This window comes from Corvus moneduloides, chromosome 3, assembly GCF_009650955.1.
Source record: "Corvus moneduloides isolate bCorMon1 chromosome 3, bCorMon1.pri, whole genome shotgun sequence".
Classification (NCBI taxonomy): Eukaryota; Metazoa; Chordata; class Aves; order Passeriformes; family Corvidae; genus Corvus; species Corvus moneduloides.
Genome location: NC_045478.1, coordinates 63,917,759 through 63,944,014, shown reverse-complemented (window position 1 = coordinate 63,944,014; position 26,256 = coordinate 63,917,759). Strand labels below are relative to the sequence as shown.

Below are 26,256 nucleotides of genomic sequence, written 5' to 3'. Positions count from 1 at the left end.
AATTAAATAGTTACTGGTTAAGACCCTATTTTCACTGCTTAGTTCTGTTCAGTTTTCTGTAACTGCTGCTAAGCCTTAGTGCTGGAGAATATCCTAACAGGGACATTCTTCCTGACTCTGCTGAACCTGAAATAATTGTACAAACTTAAAGAACTTGACTAACCCAATTCATCAGTAAACCAAGGTAGAATACTCTGTCAGGACTGTGGAAATCAGAAATATGAGAACTTGAATGGATGAAATGTAACCAGAATTTAAGATAAGAAGATACTTGGGGATCTTAAGAAGCAGGGGAGAAACAAACAGGACAAATACTATGGAATGATTAAATGGACCATTCAAGGAAAGCAGAGACTGCAACTACACAGCAGAACAGCATGAGCTTCCACGGAACAAAAACATGGAAAGCTTTGCTAAGCTAAATGTTGTATTGGTAATTTAACAGACATTCTGAAGGACCTTTCAACACAGCTCATTTTGAAATCTAAGGCAAGCTTCATTTTTAATGCATTTGTGGAGACCTCAGGTCTCCATATAAAATATTGCTTTCATTTCATGTCAGATTGTCTGGGATGAGTTTTACCTATCATCCCCACTGATGCACATGTTATCACATTTTTATTGAAAACAATCACATTACAGTCACCAAAGTTCCCTATTTGTCAAGAGTGTCTTAAAATGTGAAAAAAAAAAAAAAATCAGACTCAAAGTGCCTTTCCTCACAATTTATATTGGTACTTAGGTTTTGGTTTGATGCTTACCAATATCTTTTGAGGTAATCTTTCGTCTTGGTTTTAAGACTGGTTGGGATGCTTCTACAGAGCCTGGGGGGAAGGTAATCTCTCGCCTAATCGGTGGTGGTTGGGGTGGAGGTCCTGTGACCTGTGACACTGGAACTGTGGGTATAACCTTTTGCATCTTCATGGAGGGTAGGAAAGGAGACTTGCTTGGAGACATACGGTTTTCCAAAGAGCGCTGGAAGGATGCTGGACTTGGAGCTCTAGAGATGTGGTTTGGCATAGAGGGTGGTGTCTGGTAGGATGACTGAGGAGGTCTAGTGATAGGCTGCATGGAGGCTGAGGATGACATATAAGAAGGCTGCCGTTGGTTGACATGAGAAGGCCACTGACTCTCGTGGTTTATCCTCTGGTCAGGTACCATCATATCATCAGTGCGATTCATCCCTGGATACGGAGGAGCCTGTGCAGGGCCTCCTGGACCTTGCCTGTTCTGGTAAGGGTAAGGCATATCATTTCGTGTTGGCCACATGTTCTGCTGAGGACCTTCACTGGAGGATGACGATTGCATAGGGCCACCAATCATCTGGGGAGGTATTCCATGCTGCTGCATTTGTCCTGGGCCCTGCATCCTCTCCCTGTTGTATGGATATGGATACTGTCCCTGCATGGGCCTCCTGTCAGGCCCTGTGTAAGCGTTGCTGTACTGGTTATACATTTCCTGCTGCTGGTTGCCATACTGCATGTTATACATATCCCCTTCATGGCGTTTGGCTGGAGGCCCATACATGCCATCCATGTGTCTCTTGTAGTTCTGAAAGAAAATTTTGGAAAGATGTGTCACTTTTACTCCATACACAATACAAATATACTGGATGAAAGCTCATTCAAAAAGCCAAAGGCACTTAGTTCTAGAGGGATCGTGCTGACTCTGGAGTCAGGCATACAGCATTATGGTTAGGCTTGATCCAGTGCTTTCTTTTTAAGCCTCTATTTTGCTGTGCTTATAACTGAATACTAAAAGGAAACTTATCCTTGGGCTAAATTTTCTTATGCTTGCTCTAATTTTCTCCCTTTCCCTTTCCTTCCCCATCTGTCAGATTAAATTCCACTGGTCATTTCAGACATGCATGAAAAGGCAACATTCCTCACCAACTAAAATATTTTCACTTCTTTTTTATGCTTAGTCTACTAGGAAGAAAAATCTTAAAAAAAATTCAAAACCACCCAGTGAATCTTTTCAAGAGACAAGCACTGAATAAACTCTTAAAGTAACAAGATATGCTGCAAGCATGCATGTCTAAAACACTGAATCTTACAATATGACACAGACTACACACAGTATATTTATTAATAGAAGAAAATATTCTGCTGCATTTGATACTCTGTGTAATTCCCAGGAATAGACTCCTCTTTGGGCAACCGTCCTCTTCCCAAATCATCCTAATCATATTTATTTTACTGCGAGATTATTACAGCAAATGGTCACATCCAAGTGTTCTGTTCTAGTTTATGCAGGGTCTTACCCTGCTGTTCAGTAATGAATTAAGCAATGTAACTAACAGCTGCCACCTATGGTTTATTCCCTCTTTGTTTCTCACCCTCTCAAGTGGGGAATGTTGTGTGAGGGAAGCTGTTTTACGTTGGGGAGAGCTGAGTGGTTTTTAAACCACACAAGGTTGTATGTATTTATGTTTAAGATGGCAGAACAAAAAAAAAGACATGTTGCTCTTCGAGGGGAAGGTGGTAAGGTTTGCAGCAGTCCTTAGTTCCTGTGGGAGTTTGTTCCACAGTTCAAACCACACTGAAAGCTCTGAAGCAAAAAATGTGAATTAAATGGGTGATTTTTGAATATATGATCTATGGCAAATTCAAAGTTACAGCTCCCCTGGAAACTCAGTAGCTCAATAGCATGGTACAATGTATACTAATGTACTAGAGTTAAGATCAGATAAAATTCTCTCTGTATTCAATATGGGAAAGTTAAAACAGCTCTGGGATTCATAAAGTCATCTTCCAACTTTGGTGCACATAAAACCACAACTACTGTATTGTATAAAAGTATTTTTTTTTAAACTTGCTATAGAGCTTTCTGGTTATCTGAGAAATACCTATTTCCAGCCTTACATGAACTATTTGCTGTACTAAATTCCACCCTTGGGGCCAATTTATACATTAAGAAATGACTTGGCAGTTGCCACACCTAAGAAGGTCGTGTTCATTTTGCCAGAGTGACTCAGTGCTTACAGCAGACACTTGGGAATGAAGCATGTGCCTTTTCAAAAGCACTCCAGCACCCTGGAACATGCAGTGCCAACATGCCCAGTGGTCCCCAGTGCAGAGGACAGTGATGCAGCTGAGCTCCTCCCTCCTGTGGACAGGCTCAGCAGGAGACTGAGACTGCACAACGTGTCTCTCTCTCCACTGAGATGTGGAATTCTGAGACCTCACAGAGGACAAAAAGCCACCAGCACAGGTCACCTGCTGTGTAATAGCTCTTGGGATGTAAGCATTCATACAGGAACTGAAAAACCTGGCTCCAAGTGTTTCATTAGCCCCAGGAGTTCATGCTCCAATCACCTTCTTTGCAGGTCATTCCCTAGTCTTCGGGTTGCAGATAAAGCTTTGAAAGGGTCATTTTTCACATTCCTTCTGTACCACTACAGAGTAAGATTTACGAAATTGTAAATAAGCTACTGGCAACAGAATCTCTAGCTAAATGAAGAAGTGGAATCCTCCGGGGATGGGAGGGAGAGGCCGAGGCCAGTCAGGATCCTTGTCCTTCATTCTCCACTGCTTTTCTGCATTAATGCATTTTGTATTCAAGAATCACTGTACAAAATACACAAACAGCACTAAGGACAGGGCTAAATACATTTTCACAAATTCTAGCTGTCTCCTTGCTTAAATGAACATGTAGTTAATATATTCCCTGCACATGTTAGCATGGAATATCATAAACTGTTCTGTTATGTATCTTTGCAATTTCCCCACTAAATCACCTGGACTGCTAGCATATGCTTGTCACAAAAAACAACAAAACACTTTTTCGATTATGCCACTTTTGAGATGTTACGAACCAAAGAGATAAACAAGAAATTCTGAAATTTAAATTTATATATGTTTTTAGTACAGTGCAATCTAAGATTTCTTTTGGTTTCTCCCCACAGCACTCCCAACCCCTGACCCCAATTTCCTAGTGAAACTCCTTCCCCAGCTGAAAAGAACTGTCTGAAATTGGCTCAAAACTAGTTTACATTTTAGTTCTCTTACAATAAGGAAATGCTTTCTATTCTGGAAGCTAACTTCGAGTATTGTATGACTAGAACTGAATTAGTAACATGCAGAATGAAACTGATCCTGTTGAAGTCAGTGGAGTTTTGCTATTGTCTTCTAAGGTGGGATTTTGCTCACAAGGTATTAATCATACATGTAACAAAAAATATCTTATTAATTAATATAATTTGTACTTTTGACTTATAAGAGCTGGGGAGACTGCAATGTAAAAATGCTTAAACTAGTTTTAACACCAATAACATTCTCTCTTCTCTCTTACGTATTTGTACCATATTATTACTAGAGGCATCATGTGGGAAGTGCTCTGATCTATATTAAAGATAGGTATCTCATATGACCCACCACAGCACGGAAGAGAATTGAGAGTGCTGCACATTTTATTTTGTTCAGTTCTCTGTTGGGTTCACTTGGCTGCATGACATTAAGTTAAGGCCCTTGAACCTGCCATCCAAGCCGCTTTTCTATTTGTTCCTGGAATTAAGGCAACATCACATCACTTGTCCATGCTTCATACTTTTCCAGTCTGCTGGTTATTAACTTGGGACAATCACTTGATGCACATCCAAAGCCACAGAACATCTGTTAGAATTTATATCTTCCAGTGTAATGAACACATTTTCCTACAGCTGCACATACACTGCTTATCCATACAGGCTGTGACTTTGACCAGAACTACAGTGCTCCTCTGTGCCAGAAGACATACACTGTATAAACAAATTTTTGAATGTATACAGAATTCTGGGGTGAATTTTATTAAACAAATGTTATGAACATAGCCATTTTCCCCTCTACTACCTGCTGCTGTGGATACATTCCAGGTTGATGCCCTCCATATGGTGGCTGTCCTGAGGGAGGTCCTTGTCCTGGATACTGCTGCCCATATGGTTCATGCCTAAAATAAAGCATTCAAATCAACACTTAGAGCTGCTGGAGTTTTTAAGCCACCAAGAAAAGTAAAGTCTTCATAAAATCTTGCACCTGAAGGTATCTGCCATCTGGAAACAAGGTGAAGGTACAGTCTGGTATGGTCCTGAGCCTGAGGTAGCAAGCTCTGCTGGAGCTTTTAGTGGGAGGAAGGAGGTAAAGTAGATAGGAGAAAGAAGGAGCAGTGAAGGTACAGCAGAGAGGTTTAGGGGGAGCAGTCAGGAATGGGAAGAGGGTATGGTCAGCAAAGAAGTTAGAAAGGCAGTTGCAGATGGGGAGCCCATCCTTGGTGGAAAAGTATCTGTTGTACAGATCAAAGGTTGCAAGTAAAAATTCTTGTGTTTTAGAATGCCAACCTAATAGCAAGCTACTTTCTGGATTATTTAAGAATGTATCAATTTAAAGTGAGTAAAAACAGTACTCATAATTTTGCTAATGTTCATGTAATTTTTAATTAAAGCTACATAATGAAGCATACACATAAGAGACAAAGTTGTGTTGCACTGGAAACTTACCTGTGGCCTTTAAGACCTCTGAGGAGCACTACAGTGTAACTGCAATATTTTTAGCACATCTGAATGAAATTTAGGTTGCTGAAATCAAGTACTTGGGAAGCATTAAGATTGATAAATAACACTGTACTGCAGGCTAATATGTCAGTAATTCCTCTCTGTACACTACCAGTGAGAACACATCAACAATTACAGGGTAATTATGGAAGTAATGTATCAGGGAGCGTCACAGAAACAGAGGACTGGGGAACCTGACATGTTAAAAGAACTAATGGGACCTCATTTTCCAAAAGCATAGAAAATGAACTTTTTTTTTTTTGAGAGATGACAAGAGAGAAAGCAAAAGCAATTCCCTATCTCCTAAAATTATGACATGGATGGAGAGAAATTATGCAATGCCAGTTAAAAGAACAATGTAAATGAGGGGAGTTGTCTGTAGCTGTCCAAGATTACATGCAGTAAGACAAAATTCAGCAAAAGTACACATATGTTATATGTAAGGGAAGACTTTCTAAATGTTCGGTTTGTTAGCCACAGGATAACCACAAGCCAGGTGAAGTTGTGGAAGCTTCAGAAGTGGTGTCATTTAATGCTGTTCTGGAGAACTTGGGCCTGTGAACTATGTTCTAGTCCAGTGCTGACCAGCAGATACACAAGGCAGGATGTACACTCCTTTTCTAACATCTCTGATTCTACTACTACACAAAGTCAACTGACTCACACAAGCCTCTGCTCCCCTACAAGAAACTGAACCAACGGTAAAGCCTGAACAAGAACAAGCAAAACAGAAGTAACACACCAAGAGGCCACATGCTCTGTCTATGTGCTCTCACAGAGGCTGCTAGCACTTGTTAGCTGGTTACTGTGGGTATTACAAACAGAGAAATCAGTGTTCACCTTTGCTGGCCAGGGTAACGATTAGGAGAGTACATGCTTGGGTCACTGTTTGAAGGCACCATGTTGCTTTGACCAGGTGGTGCCATACTGCCTTCAGGACCCAGCCCATGATCCGACCTAAAAAATGACAAAGGAAACCTCATTCTGTAAAAAGTACTTCTTTTCCAAAATTGTCAACAAAATAAAATAAATCATGCCCCTTCAAGAAAACACTCTCTTGACTTAACACCTTCCACTGGAGCTCTTACTCTCACCAACTCCCCAGCAATGTGACCGATTGAACAGCATGATTATATTCGTTTTACTTGACACATCTGCTGCTTAAAACTACTGACTGAAAACTACTCTGCCCTTACACCTTAAAGACCCACACTGCACCACTCTGTCTACCATCAGAAAACAAAAAGAGAAGCTAAGTACACAGCTTAATGAAAGTAAAAGCAGGAATATGGCCAGAGCAGCAAAACCTGCAAGAATACTTAATATAATCTAAACATTCCCAAAACATTCTGCTTGCTCTACCAATGCTTAGACATCAGTGATCTTACAGATTTTTTTTTTCCAAAGCCTTTCCCCAGATAAACAAAAGAGGACCAAATATATTTTGTGTACTTCACTGAAGGACAAACTTATGAGAATCCTGTTGGACACATAGCAAGACTGATGCTGCTACAGCTCTGACAACAGACTCCAGACTCTCCAAAGGCAATCGACTAACAGACCACAGATCAGACACATTTAGACTGTGCATTTTGTTTTTCATAAAAACCCAACCAGCAACTGTTTAGGTGAAAACATGGCCAGGAGACCAACTCAAGCACTACTTTATGCCATCACAGCCCAGTCCAGCTGCCAGCTGAAGGCAGCTGTCAAAGACACCCATGAGATGATCTGCTGAAACCTGAGTGACTTCTAAGGTGTGACAATTCCTCCTTATTAATTTCTGTGAACAGCTAGACTCAGTCATCACCAGTGGTTTGACTCCCAGTGATTTAGTTAAGATGTTGTAGGAAATGTAGGCTGCTATGTTCTCTGCAAAGTGCAATGAGAAAATGAGAAGGAAGAGAGAGGATCATTTTCACTAATGGGCTTTGCTTTTTCCTAAAGATTGACTCACCTCCTGTCATAGCCACTTCCATAAGAGAACTGCTGTCGCTGGCTCATGCTCATGTTGGACATTGCTCCAGACGGACTCTGGTTATACATATCTTGTATTCCACTGTTAGGCATTTGTCCAGGGGTCATGAAAGGCTCATTGCTTCCAGGCACTGCAACAGTCAGGGAAATTAAATTTATTATTCTGGGTGTTTCAGGATCTCTTTCTATTCAATGAAGTATTTTAGGAGAATGTTCAGATCCCTAACACTGCCAAGGAGAATTAGCTGGTGTCTGACAAACTCTCTGGGGTCTGATGGGAACACATGAAGCACCACCACTACCAAGATGATGGGTATAATATTAAGGAGCCGCAAGTGAGGAAAGAAATCTCCTCCTATGGAACTGAGATATCAGGTACCAGGCAGCTGCTTCCCTCTGGTCTTCACACCTGAACTTACTCTTGTTCTTTTCACCCCAAACAATGCTAAATATGAATGCAAACATAAGCCTTACAAAACAGATGAAAGCAAATCTGCTAGTTTGACCTACAAAGCTGTCATAATCAAACTTTTATTTCCCCCCATAAAACCCTCATACACAGATATACAATAATGTTGTTATGGACAGGATACTATATCCTAATGTAGCTTCTCAAGCAGGATGGGCATATTCTATGGGTCCAACAATAGGCACTATTATCAGATATAAATCACCAAGCAAATAGAAGAGACTCCAGCCTTTAGTCCCTCACAGTAGATACTGAACAGAGATATTTCTGTTTTGACAGGATGAAGTGAAATGTATGACAAAGTACAATACACCCACTTTATCTCACATGGATATAAAACCTAAAGTGAATCTAAAGGAGAGAGAGTTTTCCCTTCCTTCATCTGTGTTATATGTTAGTGTCCACAGTCCAGGCAAAAGGATTTAAAGGAAAGGCCTTAAGAAAAAATCACATCTGACTAACTATCTCTTTTAAAGCATCTCCCCACTTCATCACATCTCTCTCTTTCCTCAGTTTCTGAACCTCTTCTTGCCATATCTCCCTTTTGCTCTCTTTCAGTTTACACTTCATCTCCTCCACCTGCTCTTCTCTTTACAGCCATTGTAAGCCGTGCTTATGTTCTTTCCTCCCACTTTCCTATATACAAGGCATGCAAGATTGATTCATTTTAAGCTCATTTTACAATATCCACAAAACCAGCTGTAGGTTAAGTACCCAAAAGGACCAGAGTCAGTTTTGACATTAATTTTAAATTTTGCTTTCTAAAAATAAGCAAACTTTGAGTGTGTTTATTGCCTTTTGTCAGGGGCTGCCCAAGTAAAAAAAAAATTAGCTTTAGTATTCTGAAAAATATGTAAACTGAGACAGAGAGCATTAGGAGACTTGCTCAGTTTCACACGGTGAATTCCCAGATCAGTCTTACTACAGCCAGGCATGTTGCTTCACCACTTCACATTCTAACAGTGAAGTCCAGCACTTGATTTGCAGAGAGGCTAACCAACCTCAAGAAATATAAAATCTAACCCTATGATTAATGCCATTTCCCGAAATGCATTCCTACAAGCATTTTTAGGATTCTGTTAATTCCAAAATAAAGGGTGTGACTCTGAGCAGGGAAAATATGAACAGACCAGAGACACAACTGCACTGCACCTCTCTTTTTGCTACAAGGACATCAATGGCAGAATCATTAAAGTGAAAAAGCTCATTCTGACTACAACATCTTGTTTACCTAAGACACAGGGAAGAACACATAAGCTCCCACACAGAAAATACCTTTTCTCATTCCACCGAAAGGATCTTTATTCGGCTCATATGGCATCCTTCCCATCATATCTGGCATGTTTATTCCCTGCTGGTATGGTGCATTTGGCGTCATGGAGTTTCGCTTTGGGAATGCTGAATCACTTACATCAGAAAAGGGATCATGCACACTGACTGCGCTGTTTCTAGCAGATTAAGAAAAAAGAAACATTATCATCATCATGTATTCGTAAGAATTGTGAAAACAGCCTAGACTACAATACAACTAGCTCACCGTGCTGAGGCAGTGATCAGTGCAGGATATATCCAACGAAGATGCAAAAATGACTTTCACAATGGACAATCATTAAAAAGAATCTACCACTTTTTCCCCAAGCTTCTTTGTCTACTTACCTTCGAGATCAGGATTTTTCATCTAATTCTATTGTTTGTGCATTCCTGCTATTCATATAAAAGTCTAAACCTTCCTGAAATTTCACTAAGCTGTTTTGTTCTTTTTTACCTAGTGAAAGAAAACTCAATCTGAATTGAAGATGATTAAAAAAGGTTCTTGCTATCCTTTCTGCAGCATTACAGATGGATTAAAAAAGGACCTAAGTAAATTAAGTTTGGAGTGACTCTGTACCCAGTTCAGAACTCAGTTGTGTTCCTGCTGAAGTCATAAAGAACTGTTTTGCTGGACTCCAGTGGACTAAGGCTCCTTAACAAATGGTGAGAAGGCTTCACTTCAGATTAAGCCAGTCTGTGTGACTCAAAGAGCACAGAACTGAGAGGGATCTCAGTTGAATCCTCTGCTATCTCAACCACTGTTATTGTATACGCTTTTCATAATTTGAATTTAAGTAACACCTTAAAACCACGTCTCTCCTTCCTGAGCATGACTGGATCTGTTGACCAGAGGTGTACAGGATAAGCGAGGAAAGGAAGGTTGTGGTTTTAAGTTGGTGCTGTTGGGTTCCACCTTCCTCCCCACTACTGACATATTCGCATGCACCTCTTTGCACTGGTGCTTGTCTGATCCTTCTCTGGTGCTTACAAAGCTAATGGACCTCCTACTCCTTCCTCCCTTACCCTCTCTCTCCTCCAAAAATAAATAATTTTCTGCCACTTTTCAGCCTCTAACTGGTTCACCACAGAATTACATGAGTGCCTGTGCAGCTAGGAAAGACTGGATTAAACTGCTGCAGAACTAGAGCCCAATGAAAAATGAAGCAAAGCCTTTTTCATACCTGCCACCCTGCATAGGTGTCATCTGTCCATGAGGTGTGGATGCTGGTGTTGGGGGCTTCAGATCGCCTGGCACTTCTGTCATGGAATTACTACCAGTGGACTGTGGAGTCTGTGGGCCTTGCAACGAACCAGAATTAGCTGAGAAATTTAAAAAAAAGTAATTATTGAAAGGTAGCAGCCAAATTCCTGTGGAAATAATAATCATCAAGGAAAGGAAATGGTTCTTTCCTCCAGAAGCCTGGGTATACCTTAATCCATCTCAGTACTTTATAACTTCCCCAAAATCCTCTGAGATCAGGATATGCTGTGTAGTAATAGCCATCATCTTTCCTAGAACCATGAATTTAATCTGCTGCCTGAAGCAACATGAATAGCAATCATCCAGATGAAGGATCATTTAAATCAGAGGTCAGAGATACAAAGTTAATTGCCTGTAGTTTACAACAGAATAAACGAAGGTTGTTCTTTGGCATAGCTCCTTATAATCACTATCACAACACATATGCTTATAAGAAATATAAGAAATAAATAAGATGGTATTTAAGAAATATACAAGGCAATCTGGGATCAAGAAGAAAAAAACAACTGAAAGTAGAATTTGAACAGGAGGCTACAGCTAACACTCCTAAAAGAATTGTAAAAACAGAAATGGACATCTTAACAAAATGTTAGTTAGGGTCAGTCATGGTAAAGCATATGTAACAAGACCAGGTCAAATCTGCAAAGCATCAGTTTAATCTGCAAAAACTTATTTGTTGAGATCTCAGAAAGCAATAGAGTATCTACACTGGTGTCCTCCTTAATGGAGGTAAATAGCTTGATATTCTTGCTATGACAAACGTAGAAGAGCATTTTACTGTTGTGTTCTGAGCAGCAATAAGGGCATTAAATGAATACATCAGATAAGCTAATGGTAAAATACATCCAGACCAGTCTTCTAGAGTAGACACCAAAGCTATATTTTCATATGACTACTGAACAGAAACATGCCCTGAGCCCAAAACTCTGACATAGTAGTTTTATAATTTAGAAGGTGGTAAGTGAGGATTAGTAACAACATCTAAGCCTTGGATCTGACAGGTCTTGCAGCAGAAATTCTGTGGACGAAGAACTTGTAGGATTCAAGTCTTTAGATGCAACTGGGAAAAAAAATACCAACAGAAAAAATTCACAAATCCAACACACTGAGTAGGACATGGATTTGGCTTGAGAGGTCCTTCTTTTTTATGAACTGTCATGTAAGTATTTTATTTCACCTGCCTATCTACATTCAATAACCAATTAACAAAACTTTATAAATTACTGTTAGAGGGAAAGTTGGAACAAGCAGTATGGGTTTTTCTTCTGCGTATGAAAGAGAGTAGTTTATAATTGACTCAGAATCCTAGAACACTCATCATCCTGACAGGCAGAGCTTGTTTTTAACTGAAGAACACCTTTTTTATATGTGTTTCATTTATATCTGTAACACATGCTCCCCTATCTGGAAATCAGTCTCAGTAGCAAGTGCATATGTAAAATCCACATTGTGTGGACCACATTGTTCTTGTCCTCAGCTTTCTGAGGCATTTTTGAATTATGCTTACATAGTAATGAAGTGCAAAAAAAAGTTTAGGAAAAGCTCTCTGACTGCATTAGTACAGTAACAAGAACATTTGCAACAACTAATGCTACAGTTAACTGAAGGCTTTAATGCTATAATAAAACAAAAAATCATCATATTCACATAAAATGAGCTCTTTGTATATATGACCCCTGAGCAGGTCAAGATCATTCTTCTGCCCTTGAGCTTTAAACACAATTCTAGATTCTTCTAAAAAGCTTGAAAGCATTTCTGAGTTATGCCACAGATTGTCACATATCATCTTGCTATATTAGAAACGTGTAAGTAAACATCTTAGTGTACCCATATACTTACTGTAAATTCGGATATTGCCTAACCCTGCATATTTCTCTTATGGTGGGCTATTAAGCAGCAATTAAGCTTTTCCCTATCCTACCTGAGCAAGAGCTTAATTCATATCTCAAGCAAATCTAAAGGAAAAAAGTAAAAGATTTTTCAGTATTTATGGGCTGCAGGAGTGCAGAATTATTGATAACAATGTGTTTTATATCATATTATATAAAGAAATGTTTAAAAGAAAAAAGAAGACACCCAATGAGAAGCTACAAGTCCAATTTCTATCTTCTGGCTGGCAGTTATAAGGTTGGTTATTTTTCCTCAAGCCTGTTTCTAAATGACTGGTTATAAACAACGGAAAAAATGGAAGGCAAATGCTGTCATGAGAAGTGCAAAGTTTCTGGTACTGCTTTTTTAATACACTTTGCCCTTGACCTCCAAGTGTTTCAATCTCTGGATTAGGACACACACCATCTACCAAGAAGAGCTTGTATTTCCCATTTCACCTTAAATTTTACATTTGCTGGGCTGCACTCTGAAATTTTTACATCTATTTCGCAGGGATTTTATTATGTTAGATGTTTGATTGTGGACATCCTGAAATAGAAACAGTATCTTTTAGAGTGCTTCATAAGCTTCAGTATTAAAGCAAGTTCTAAGAAGGAAGACAAACAACAATGTTCTTTTAGGAAAAGTGATCTCTGCTTACATGATTCTGCAGCTATCTTGGGGATGTCCAGGAAAAAAACCTGTGGGTTCATAGCTACTGAATTCCTCACCTCCCATCCACATCTAAGCAACATTTGTCTTTCAAGCATTGTAACAGATTTGTAAGAATATGCTTTTCACAATAGAAAATACATCAAAACTTAAATACAACTGACATCTTTGTCAGTGAGAAGGTGAGGTTTTCCACAGTTTGCTGTGGAAGCATGTGTTTGTAACACATGATAGCATGCATTATTCTCTGCAGCATGGAACTATAGTACTGGCATGGCTTTTGCCTTGCAAAGCTGGCATGGCTTTCAGGAAAGACCCTTTATTTACCAGAGAAGAAATATGCAGCTAAAAAAAGATATAAAACCTTTCTCTTGCCAGCAATTTTTTTCCCTTTGGGGAAAAAAAAAAAGAAAGAAAAGGAAAGAAGAATGCAACCTCTTGAAACTCCATTAATGTGAGGCCTGACATGCTCTCTAGGATATCCCTACCTTTTGCCAGAAGCTACAAATGTATACTCTAAAGTAAACAATGGAAAGGTTACTGAAGGTTAAGTACATTCTCATACTTCAGAGTGAACAGCCAGCCACCACGCTGGGAAGATAATTTACACAGCACGAACCCAGCGCCCCAGTTAGGCTGGACTGGGGGCCGCTGGCTGCTGCAGGGCCCCCCGGGCAGGCATGGATGCAGGCACGGGGCACCTCCGCCTGTCCCCCCAGCCACCCCTCCCAAGCCCTGGCCCATCCATCTTCAGTGGGGATTCCCTGGCTGGCCTCATGACACGCTCCATGACATCACCTGCCTGCTAATAATAGCACTTCAGTGAGCCACCCGCCAGCAGAGAGACGGATGGGTTTGGTTACAGATGCACTCACTGAATGGCTGTGTCCTGCGGTGCTGTGTTGTGTCCCCCCCCCGCCATCCCCCCCCCCAAGTCTCCTTTCTCTGCTGCCAAGGAAACACACTCCTGGCACATTCTCGCTCTCTCTTTCCAGCACAAGCATATGATTTTTCCAGGTTTGCTTTAATGAAATCTCTGTTGACATCAGGGCCAGCTGCTGTTACTCACAAGAATCCTCAGCTGGACCACTTTGGCCATCCTGTTCATTCAACAGAGGATAAACTCTGAGCCTGTTATTTTGAGAGTTGTGCACACATAACTGCACAATGCAACTAAGAATTCAGAGTGCCAGAGGACAGCAATGGAAAATAACTCCTTCATGCTGATGCTCTCTTGGAATTTTTTCTCCAGCATCCATTAGTGCTTACTGTAATGGTGCCCAGAATTCTTCTCAGCTTAGAACTTCCCACATTATTTGTGAGCATTTTGGTCAAAACTATCAAACACATGACAGGAAAAGCATTTTCCCTCTGCACCCACTCCTGGAAAGCACTGGAGCACTAGAAGGAAGAGGTATGATGCCGCTCACTCTAAGGGAGTTTTTACACAGTTAAAGTCATCAGCAGTTGACATGGACCTTGGCACAGACCCAGTGATCAGGACAGAAGGCCAACAGGGGTCCCCCAATAGTTAGTCTGTCACTAGGCATTTGCGACTGATGGCATTACCTGACCCAGGCAGATTTAAGCTGATACAAAGGCCTAAGCCTACCACAAACACATCGTCAACTTGCACAGCCTCAGAGCAGTGCCAGGTACATTAAAACACTCAGGCCCCCAGCCCTCCCCAGGAGCATTATGAAACAGCAGAAGAGGCTCTGACAGTGATATGAAGTGAGAACTATTAAAATGAGCACCTAATCCTAACCCTAACACCTTGGCTACTGTGCAAATCTCTGCTGATCAAGGCCAACCAGTCTGTCACTTTGCTGCTCTACTCTCATTCCTTTTTTCAACTTCTTATAATTGCTGACACTATCATGAATTGCACTGTACATCACACTAAATTATTCACTCCTTTACATACCATTTACCTTATTAATGATGTTGTAAAAACCAGAAGTGGCGGAAAAATCCCAAGTATAGTGCTACAAGCAAATGGACAAACACATGCTCCCAGACCACCATCTTGCAGTCCCATAAATTTGACTTACACATCGCATCCTTTCCTTGACCGTGCTCTTCCATATGAATCTCCTTGCCATGGCTGTCGTATTGTGTTTCCCAGCCCTCCCTCTATGCCTGCATTCTAAAGGTCATCTGTGAGGCAGTCACATAACCACCCCTTGGATCTGAGACATCTGCAAGAACGGATTTGCTCTAAGCTGCACTTCAGCCTGCTCCCACCTTGCATAACCACCTACCTGGGAACTATGACAACATTGGAACCGAATCCTCCTCTGTACCATAAAGGCTGCCAGTCCTCATGTATTCTTATGAACAATTGAAATATTTAATTTTAAAAGTTTTATGAAGATCAGTTGACTTTTAAGATCTCAAGACTTGTTTTGTAGCATCAGCTTGTTAGCACTGGACAAAATACAACACCCTCCCCTCTGAGACAAGTCCCTCTCCTTTTCTATCAGATTAACTTCAGCCCTAATACTGTAACTAGTTCCCTGCAAATGGATTTGGCTTCTAAGTGGCTCTGCCTACACTGAGCTAACTGCACAAGAGAGGCTAATGGTTAAAGCAAGGACCTTTGGAGGCTACTGTTTCTTGTTGTATTGGGCTCCTGTTCCCTCTGAAAGCCAAACAGTGACAGATTATCTAAAGTATGTCTACAACTCTGCTTCTTTTGTGCAGCTAAAATGTTAATGTTGGTATATACTAAAGGAAAAGGAACAAGAAAAAAATCTGACTATTAAAGAGAACAAGCTTGTACTCTCTGAGGCATCTATACCTCAGCAGGATTTCATGTACTAAAGCTGATACACACTGGGAAAGCCTTTCTCCGTACAGAAGTGCAGTCCCATTCAGTGACACGAGCTCTTTTCTCTCCAACAAAACAAACCTTGAGATCTTTGCTTGCTTCCCCCTTTTCTAGTCTCTATGTCCTGCTGTGTTTTTATTTTACAAAAATGGTTTCAGTTCTCCTCAAAGACAGCTTGCTTGAATGTTATGATAAATTTAAACTTGGACTTTGCCATTTTCATTTGTAGCATCACGATGCAAAAGAACCCTGTAAAGTGGTACATCGGACAATTCCATTCCTTTGTTTCATGTTTACATATTTAAATAACAATTCTTCACTCAAAATTCAGCTGATACATGGTGATCATCCCCAATTCAACTGTTGAGAGCAGTGTTGGAGAAAGAAGGTAAGGGAGGAGAGAACAAAGCATAATACTCTTTCATTTTTAGAGACAGATTAATTTATTCTTCACTGTCCTTAACAAGTCTAACCATTTCAGCTTCCCTTACCAGTCTTCTCAGGAGGTGACGGGCACCTCCAACATGTATTTTTTGCAACTGTGCACATTCAGGACACTCTGTGCTTATTTCAGACAGATAAACATTTGGACTATGGGCTTTACTTCTAGCACCAAGTGTTTTTCTCTATCTCCTAAACTTATTGCAAGGTAACCTAATCTCCTCTTCATTAAACAATCACCACTGGGGTATCTGATAACCCTAAGTTTTAACAAGGTGGAGGAAATATTTAAGTTATTACATAGGGATGTACTTAGGAAGATTTTAACTAAACACTCCCTCAAATCCTTACACTGAATAAATCAGGCTGAGAAAGATTTAAGCCTTATCACTGTTATCTTTTTCTGTACTGACAAAGCACTATTGTAAGAGATAATCTTGGAAAGGCCAGAACTTTATTATATGATTATAAAGGTCTTTGCAATTTTCTAGTATCCACGATAGGGTACTGAAGTCATGTGATTGCAAACTGTCTGCAGGGCTTGCTGGCTATCTGACTCTCCACTTCCCATTTTCAGCCAGTGAACTGCACTAAGAAATGAATAAATTAATTTAATTAGTATTAAGTTAATTAATATTAACTTAATTAAGGAATTACGTTAATTAGTATTTTCCTAAACTTGTGTTCTAATGCAGGAAACTACTGTAAACATTCCAGAAACTATATTCTCTTGGCAGTAAGTGACAGTGGTCTGCCTCATAGTAATCGTGGCACTAATTCACAAATTTTGTCAAATTATTTGGTTGGTCAGAAAAACTAATAACAAAAGGAATAATCCAAAATAATTAAAGGACCTTTTTACTCTACCATGGGTAGTCCAGAAGTCAACATCTAGACTAATACTATGACTCTTCCTATGTACTTAAAATGTTTCTACTTAAGAATAGTCCTGTCTTGAGTATCAACTGTATCAAATCTTGAGAGACTTAAGCAGCATGAATTTAGAAAGAAAACAGTGGTTTCAAACATCACCCTGTAAATGCAAAAAAGAACAGCCAGAATAAAGCAATCCCAGTTCCAATTTTTCAGATGAGAAGATAAAAACAGTGATCCTAATGACTTCTCTGACACACAGGATTAGCAACAAAAGAACAGAGCGCGTGCCTCCGAACTAGGATGTCTGGCAGTGGGGATACACTCTACTCTCAGCTCTCCATCTGCCACACATTCAACACGAGCTGCATCAGAGCAACCATCTGAGACGCGCTGATCAGTCCAGCATCTGCCATCCTGCTCCAACTGAAGCCTTGCTGATCAACAGTTGGGCTGAAAATCAGCTTCAGTCACGGCAAGGAAAGTGCAGGTACCAGAGCCTGACCTTTAGACAAATGCATGCTCCTGTCTTACAGCAGAAGCACATCCGTGCAGGACTCCGTTCTTTTCCTTACGCCCATGTCACTGAATGTTAAGGGTACGCTGGCACAGACGTCTTTGTATGTTGGACAAACCAGATACACGACTGCGGGTGGCCCTGCAGACTTAACACTGATTTGACTGAGGAGCTGGCTCCAAGTTTGAGAACAAGATGTCAACAACAGATTTATCCTTGTTTTTTGTCCAGCATTGTCGAGACATGCTTATAAATATATAAGGTGCAACGACCTAGCATCCCTTGCACTCAGAAAATGGTTGTGTAAGAGGCTGCAGTTTATTTGACTTACCAGGAGATGGCGGCTGAATCTTAGGTTGTTTCTTGGTATCTCCAGTGCTGAAGACTTCTGGCGGGGGCTCCTCCCCTCGCTCAATCTTGCACTCGAAGGCAAACAGGTACTGAATGTATTGTTTTTTCAGGGAGCTGGCTGCGCTGCTCGAAGTGCCAACGTTCAAGGTGGTTGCCAGCTCACGCCATTTCTTGTTTTTATTAACCTAGCAAAGTAAACGGCAGAATCATTGGTTTGCAGCAAAGTGTTTTGTTTAAGTCAGGAAACAAAAAAGGAAAAAAAAATCCCACTTAATGTCTTGGTTTACTTTTTTTATTTTCCTCTTTTAACTAATGCTCATTACTCCCACATGCAGTAATGCACAGACAGCATTTACAGTTATAAAGCCATTAAGGAACCTGCTGATAGCTACATAAAAAGCTTTGCTTGTGGAGTCTTCTGCATGGTGCATCCTTTAAATGCCTTACGCCCTTCCAGGGCCTATGCTCTTCACTTAGCAATCCATCTCCAAGTAAATTCCTGCTCACTCTCTCCCTCCCTAACACCCACCCACACCCACCCCATTCTAATTAAAAAGCAGCTTCTAAAATATAATTTAGAAAGCAATAACAGTGTTATTCTGCAATTTGTTTGAACGTTGATATGAAAAATAAATTTTTCTCCCAAATAGCCACCAGCTGTCAAACAGTTCAGCTTGTAATTCCTGGTTCAATTCCTTTCACTTTAGTGCATCTTGCAGGGGCAGATCAATGATTCTCTGGCTAGATGAGAGGCAGAGTGAAGCCAGGCCCCTTAATTAATTAAGGCAGACTTCAAACACTCACGGCTAGTCCAGCAATACTCTGTATTACAATGCTGACTGCACCACTCCACTGCCAGTCTTGTTTGCAGCGTAAGGCTGAGAATATTGAAAGACTCTGCTCATGACTTCCTCAAACACAAGTGATCTGTAATAATAGCGAAGTTCATTTGTCATCCTGGATGATGCCACTGACTCATTCGGCTGTACCACTTGTAGCAGCCACTGCTTTTGCTGTAACACCTGATGCCCTTAAGTTCATTCAACCAGTTATGCCATTTCTAGGTATGATCCAAGGAGCAGGGTCAGCACCAAAATAAATGGGCTTTAAACATCTGAGAATATCAGCTTTTGTGGGTAGCAATTCTGATTCTATGATGTCTGCTCCTTGCCCTAAGGCCTGATATTTTAACGACTCCAACTTGTGTAGCTAGAAAGATTGTTAGCCATACTATTCCTTAGTCTGTGTGCCAGAAAAGAAAACATTTTCTTAAGTTTCTCTCTGTGTTTAATAACACTGTAACTGCTGCCAGTCAGCAAAGATCTTTTGAGGATGGCATTAACAGCAAGCAGGTTGGCATGGCTGCGCAAAGTGTTTTTATTTCTCTGGTGCATCCTGCAAGAACCCAGGAGTTAAAGGAGACCAGATTTTCATAAACTGCCCTTGTTGAGGCTTGAAATCCAGTTACACAGCTCTTTGAGCCTACTGGCTTACAGCTAAGTGGTGCGTAACAAACACATTGCATAATGCAAACTGAAACGTTCATGCCTAAATGCCCAGGATATTGGCATTTAAAAGAAGACTGCCAGCAGCTGGTCTGTTCATGTTGGGACCCCATCAGCTGCAACTCTTCAGACAGAGAATGTGCACCAGTGCTGCACAGCTCCACTCCCTGGCACTCTCTGGGCAGAGTCACAAGATGTGGAGTGCAGCACTTGGAGCAACGGCTTTTTAGGAGGGCATCACACAGACACATTTAAATAAAACTCAGCAAGCAAAGCTCTGCACCTCTGAGTTGCTCTAAACAGATAAACATAGTGAACATTCATGTGGACACACCAGCAAAACCAGAAGCCTTCATTTTAAGTGTAAATTTTCACCGGTACTGAAGCACACACATTTATAACTCAAGCTCTTTCAAAAATCAGTCTAAGTGAACAGCATCTATTCTTTGGCAAAACATAAAAGTCTGTCACTGAAAATCAACACAATGTCCCAAAACAAAATAAATTTCCATAATAAGCAAACATGAATGACTCTCTAGAATACCCCATCTGCCCCCCATCTTGTTCAATTTTGGATGCTAAGAGTCACACTGTGGGCACAATCATGCTGTATGAGGCAGAGCAGCTGCATGATACGATTTACCTGTAATAAAGTTTCTGAGCTAAAAGTAATCAAATCCATATGATGCTGAGGAGCATGAGCCGATCACTAAAAATGTCAGGATAACATCTCTTACCCATATACAGCATTTAGCAACAGATGACTGTAGTAGGTTTCTCTGCCTTCCTTTAATAAAAAGAATAGCTAAAATCCCTGGATTTGAAAGGCCAATGATCTAATTCAGTAGTCAAATCCTATGTTGTGAGGTGCTATTAAAAATAGCTTTGAAAGGGGTACTAATTGATGTTGGACATTCCTTTCTTGAAGTAACCACATAGATTATGAAAATATGTTCTCTTTTTGAGAATCTAATTTGTTTGCCATTTTTTTGAGTTCAGATTTTGTAATGAGTGTAGATTGTACCTGTTTTAATATTATATGTTTTATATAATATTACACATGCATATTTCTCTACATGTTAGCTATGTTTAAGACCTCATTTTGCAAGGCATTTAACAAATATCTTCAAAAACATAGAACTGATGGATCCTGGCACTTCCCAATAGTTTCTAGCATCTAGCCAGTGATCCCCCAGATGCAAGGGATGCTTTGTCATCAGGCAAAGACAGGCAACTTTGAATGCCAAATCTAAGCAAGTACTGACCGTTTTCTCCTGCTTTCCCTTTAGATGTTAAACAATGAAACATTTCATTTTGATCTGTGGTGAACAGCCTTATAGAACACATGAGTATTTTTCAAACATCCCTTTGCAAAACTTCCAGTTAGCTGGTGAGAACACAAACGAAAGCTTCTGTCTCCCATCTGAGACTTTTTTATTCTCAGCTCTTCCTGCTCTCATTTTTCTTCAACTCATTTAGGTAATTCACCTTTTCCTTGTAATCATTATGTTTGCAAGGCAACCCAAAATATCCTGTAAGCATTTTCCAAACACAGGGCAAAGCACAGTCTGTGTATAAGAAACAAATGCACCATATAGAGACACTCAGAATTAAAGGTTTGGGATGAAGGACTGTGTTTTAAGAACATGTCTGCAGTTTCTCTGGAGAGATGAACTGAATTGTCCTACAGGCTGTATCTCTATATGGGAAAGATGGACTTAAAAATTTCCTTTTCCTTTTAGCTCTATCATCTGCTTCTTACTCGTAACTTTGATCCAGTGGCCTTTTCCTCTTTTCTTCTCTCAGCAGCATTACTAGATTTCCCTGAAAAGGCAACAATTTCATCTGTCTACAGCAATGGTCAATCTTGATTCAAACTCCAAAGTTTTAGGGCCATTATAAAGCCCAAAATGAACTCCAGACAGATATCAAAGCATGAAATAAATTTTCTTCAACAATATTGCCAGTGCTGGAAACCTAATGATGTAACCAGCAGGAAATACTCTAGAAAAAAAAGGGCATTGGCTTTTTGAAGGTTCACTTTTAACCAGTTCTCACCTGTGCCAAACCTCCAATCTCTTTGACACAGACATAGAGCCTGAACAGGTCCAAGGGCTTCTTGCCCACAGCTGGCAGACTGGCCACAGGCGTGCCCCTCTCCTCCATGAACGTCAGGTACCGATCTACCCACATCTTGCGCTCCGGCTCATTTCCTAGCTCATAGACTTTAGTGATCTTCTCTCCAGTTGTGGTAGAGGAACTTGATTTCTAAATTGCAAGAAGAAAAGAAAGCGTTGGGGGAAGGGTGGGAGGGGAAGGGAGAAGAAAGTAAGAAACTCACAACACTGAAAAAGAGAAGATGTCAAACAAACTAAAGCTATCACACAACAGTCAGGAATGAAGGCTACTAGTTCAGGCACAAACAGTACATTCTGTCCATATGCAGAAAAGTCAACTTTATAAATAAAGGGCCCAAACTCCCCATTTTCCTATTTCTTTCACTGATCTGAACTTTGGATCCCAGAAGGCAAGTTTCTGATGTTGCCTCATGTCATTTTAAGAAGAGGTAGCTCTCACAGAGTGCTTCTTACCCACTTATTTCAAAGTGCTTTGCAAGCAAATATTTTGGTAAAATTAGAAACAAGCTTGTCCCACACAAGTTTAGAAAATCGTAAAACCAAACCAATCCTCTCCTCTTTGCCCTCAAAGATGGGCTAGAAAACCTGGAAGTGATCCTCCACAGCAGGAATTGCACAAAAATAGCCGAAAGTGTGAATCATGGCAAACTAGTACATGGAGAAGTAGTCCTCTCTTCAGAGTCATAAATGGTTACACTTTATTACCACTTCACACCACTGGTGGCCAAAAAGCAAGATAAGCAAGAGTGCCTGCAGTACAAGCAGATTGGTGGCAATACTCTTTGTGAACTGCCAATTAGCTCCCTGATCCAATAAGGCTTATAAGTAGCTACTACTCTCCTCCCTTGACAGAGTACAGAAGATATCCATCTCACTTGTCCTACCTTGCAAAAGGAATGTGTGTTATGACCTGGGGAAAACCAAGGAGGGACAGGAATCAGAGCTGAGCCACCAGGAAAAGCAGAAGAGGTGGCAAGAGCAGAATTCCATCTCTGTGGCAAAAAGGCAGGAGCGAACCTGCTTTCCTGCTGCTCTTTGGGCTTTACAGCTAATGAAAGCTCATATTATGTTTGATTCCCTTTTCTTCTCTTTTTTGTAAAATGTAGAGACAGCAGAAAGCACTGAGGCTGCTACATAAGCTATGAATTCTCACCCCACTTTTTCTGTGCAATATAACCCTGTGAGCTGGGCTCTGTGCCGTGTATGGACAGACCCTGTCACAGACCCTACCCGAGCTGCATCAGCTCTGACAGCAGAGAGGGGCTGCTGCTACAGCAGGAAGACCCTCCTACTTGCAGAAAGTGAACTGATTTGCTCAGCAGTGGAAGATGGGAGTGGTTCTGAATTAAACACAAGGGGAAAAGACTGACATAAAGCTTTGGGAAAGGAGCCAAATATGTGAAGGGAAACATATCCTTTACGTCTGTATAGTAAAAGCCTAAACTTTGTTGTTGATTGCAGCAGACACTTCTTAAAACTCATCTAGTCAATCACTCTTTCCCTCCTTTGCCTTTTCCTTACTTTGAACTGAAGACAGACTATTCTCATGTAAACAGAAACTCATTCCTAGTTGAACATCTCTAAAGAGGACCCTCACTGTACCTCACAGATGCTACAAAACCACCCACTTTGTCCATGTCCCCACATAGTGGTGAGGCCTGGCACTCGACACCATGGAAGAGGGATGCAGCAGAGCAGAAACCCACTGCCAATGATTTCACCATTCATCTTGCATGTTAGCCTGGAAAATATGACAGACTCTGTATCTCCTTCCAGCTATCAGCTGCAACTTGGCAACACCAGAAGAGAGTCAGGAGAACAGAAACATGAAGCCAAGGGGGGTGACCTAGTGGTTCCATGAGCCATTGCTGTTCTTTCCAGTGAATGGATATCCATTTTAATTAAATAAATACCCTCCTTTAAAGTTTTCTGCCTTGCTGACATTGTAACTTCTTCACAGCAATCCTTGCTACAGACAGATATGATTACCTTTCTTACAAATGAGGTGCATGCCTGAATTTACTTGAGCCAGACTCAGTAGCGTTACAACTCCTACTGAAGTGAGAGTCAGGGCTAAACTTGTTTTATTAATACTAAGTGGCTGGCAGGAAAGTACTTTGACATGAATCCTGCAGCTCATGCAAAGGAAGCACAAACTGATTCTGTAATAGCAACCAATTTACTCAAAGTATCACTTGCTGTGTATCTGGGTGTCCAAGATCAGTTTAACTCTTTGCAACAAATAACACTTTGTCAAAGTTTGGGAGGTTTTTTTGGGTGGGTGGAAAGGGGGAAGTAGGGAAGTCATGTTGCTACTAATTTGATATTGTAGTGAGCACTAGATACATGACCACACAGGCTTGAACAGTTTGATGAACTGGAGCTATCCCACTACCTTTTGCAGTAAGTACAAAGTTACTCTCTCTACTGGTCGCCAGCATCAATTTTAATCTGACACTTAAGATGCCCCAGAACTCTTAACAAAAATGAAGGTGGGAAATTCCAGCTTTTACCCAGCAAATTTTCTATGTGCTTATATTCTAACATACGAGGCAACAAAATAGTTTGTATTTCATGTTATGGTGAACCAGGATTAAGAAAGTTCAGCTTTACCAGTTTTAGGATTTCATTTTTATATGTTAAGATTCACTTTTTCAAATCAGATTCAGAGCAGAAGGAAAACTGTTAAGAATTTTTCATTCCGTATTTTTCTACTATACATCTCAAATGATGCTGCTTTTCAGCAGTGTGGCAGCAAGCTCTAAAATGACAGTATAATCTGAAAACTTTTCACAGCTTACAGAAGGTAAGAAGTGTTTCTTACTGTGTGAGCTTTCAGGTTGTCATGCTTTATAAAATGGGTGCAATTTTCTTCTAAAATGAAATGTTAACTTTAGAAGAATGCACTGCAGGGAAGAATGCTATTCCTCAAGAGTAAAGATCTTTTTCTCTTCTCTATTTTTATAAATGTAAACGTATAAAAATGACAGATTTGTGCAAGCTAGTCTACACACAAACAAACTTCAGTTTCACATGGGCAGGTTCAGCTGGAAGCCTAAATTCACCTATAAATATTAAATATTAACCCTTATAAAGCGATAGTTTATAAGAAAAAGACCCCATTGTTAATTAAAATGAGCACATCCCAGGCAATGCTGGAAGAACACTGATCATGACCTTTTCTTCTGTTAAGTATGTTGATAATTTTGGTGATAGAAGAATGCCAGTGCAAGCCTGTGGCACATATCTTTACTGATTTAGTTGTATCCTACTCTGCCCGCAATCCCCAGCACTCTTCCACGATATACTGGCAGTGTTGAAATGGGTGATTAAAAAAACTCCACCAAAGTATATGGATATCAAAGCCAATTCCCATATTAAATCTGTTGAACCCCACACTTTCTTTTCAATATACCTACCCACTATTAAAACTGTATTATACGCAGACCCTTGTATGGTGAGTCTGCAGAATCCTTCAGAGCAATACAAATTTCTGTAGGAGTTATTTTCACATGAAAGGCAGTGGGTAGTTGCTTCTGTACAAATCTTTAAGGATCTATATTTATAGAATTACCTACTGTTCACTTCCCCCACTTCAGTGAAGAATTTGCCAATATTACATGTATTACACAGACCTCTTTTACTACAGAACAGAGCGTGCATACACAGGCAGCAAAAACTGCCAAAGTCCAATCCGTGGCAGAGGCTTGTGCAGGACACAATCCTCTGTCAAGATTTTCTCCTGAAGGACTCTGGAGACCCCTCCCAGCTAGCACCATGGAGGTGCAGCACTGTTCAGGTGTATTCACTGTCATGTTCATGGGTACCTATGGACAGGGAACAGCAATTTACAAGGTTTTCGTAAGCTACTGTTTTACTCATGTTGCAGTGACCCTGCGTAGTTTACACCCACACTTGAAATGTTTCTTTTAAAGAATTTTAAAACTACCTCACCAGTGTCAGGGATGCACATTATATGCAAACTTGGCATAGCAGAAGTGTCCTTTTCCTGATATACCCAAAGAGGCCTCAAAACCTAATGTTCAGCAGTTCTTTCTCCCCATTTTCTCATGCCTCACTTCCGCACAAAGCAGCTGAAAGAGAGGATCCACTTAGTAGGATCACAGGAATACCTTGAAGTGAATCACAGACCATTCACCCCTGCTTTTATCCTCTACTGGAATGGACAAGTTGTAGCACATGAAGCAGCTTTGGGATTTAATGAACCAATTCGGGCTGTTTTCAAGTGTAACGAAATGCCTGCAATCAATCGTTCCAGGCTATGTCAGGCTGCTGTTAAAATCGATGAAGTTATCCAATCCACTGGCCTTCATAGGTAAAAAGGGATCAGCTCATTTGTAGCACTTATTTTGCTATCATTCCAAAGCACTGTATTTATCCATGTCTAACTGAAACTTTTGGAGAGAAGGACATCCAGAAGAAATTGAAAGCACAAACTTTCCTCACGTATTTTTTCCAATGTTATACTCTGGCAATAACCTATAGTTTATT

General features: G+C 40.5%; 1 protein-coding gene across 11 annotated transcripts in view; it reads right to left on the bottom strand.

Annotated features, from left to right (window-relative positions):
* ARID1B (AT-rich interaction domain 1B) overlaps positions 1-26,256 on the bottom strand; it is a 329,572-nt gene that overhangs the window by 5,331 nt on the left and 297,985 nt on the right. For 7 of the 11 annotated variants that reach the window (XM_032101926.1, XM_032101923.1, XM_032101928.1 and 4 more), the window contains 8 exons: positions 21,665-21,874; positions 18,082-18,286; positions 10,466-10,604; positions 9,249-9,421; positions 7,485-7,635; positions 6,368-6,484; positions 4,830-4,926; positions 762-1,551 (listed from right to left, as the gene is read on the bottom strand). In XM_032101926.1, the coding sequence (XP_031957817.1) occupies positions 762-1,551; positions 4,830-4,926; positions 6,368-6,484; positions 7,485-7,635; positions 9,249-9,421; positions 10,466-10,604; positions 18,082-18,286; positions 21,665-21,874 (1,882 nt within the window). The remainder of the gene's footprint in view (positions 1-761; positions 1,552-4,829; positions 4,927-6,367; positions 6,485-7,484; positions 7,636-9,248; positions 9,422-10,465; positions 10,605-18,081; positions 18,287-21,664; positions 21,875-26,256) is intronic. The other 4 variants (XM_032101925.1, XM_032101929.1, XM_032101924.1 and 1 more) reach the window with 1 other exon arrangement.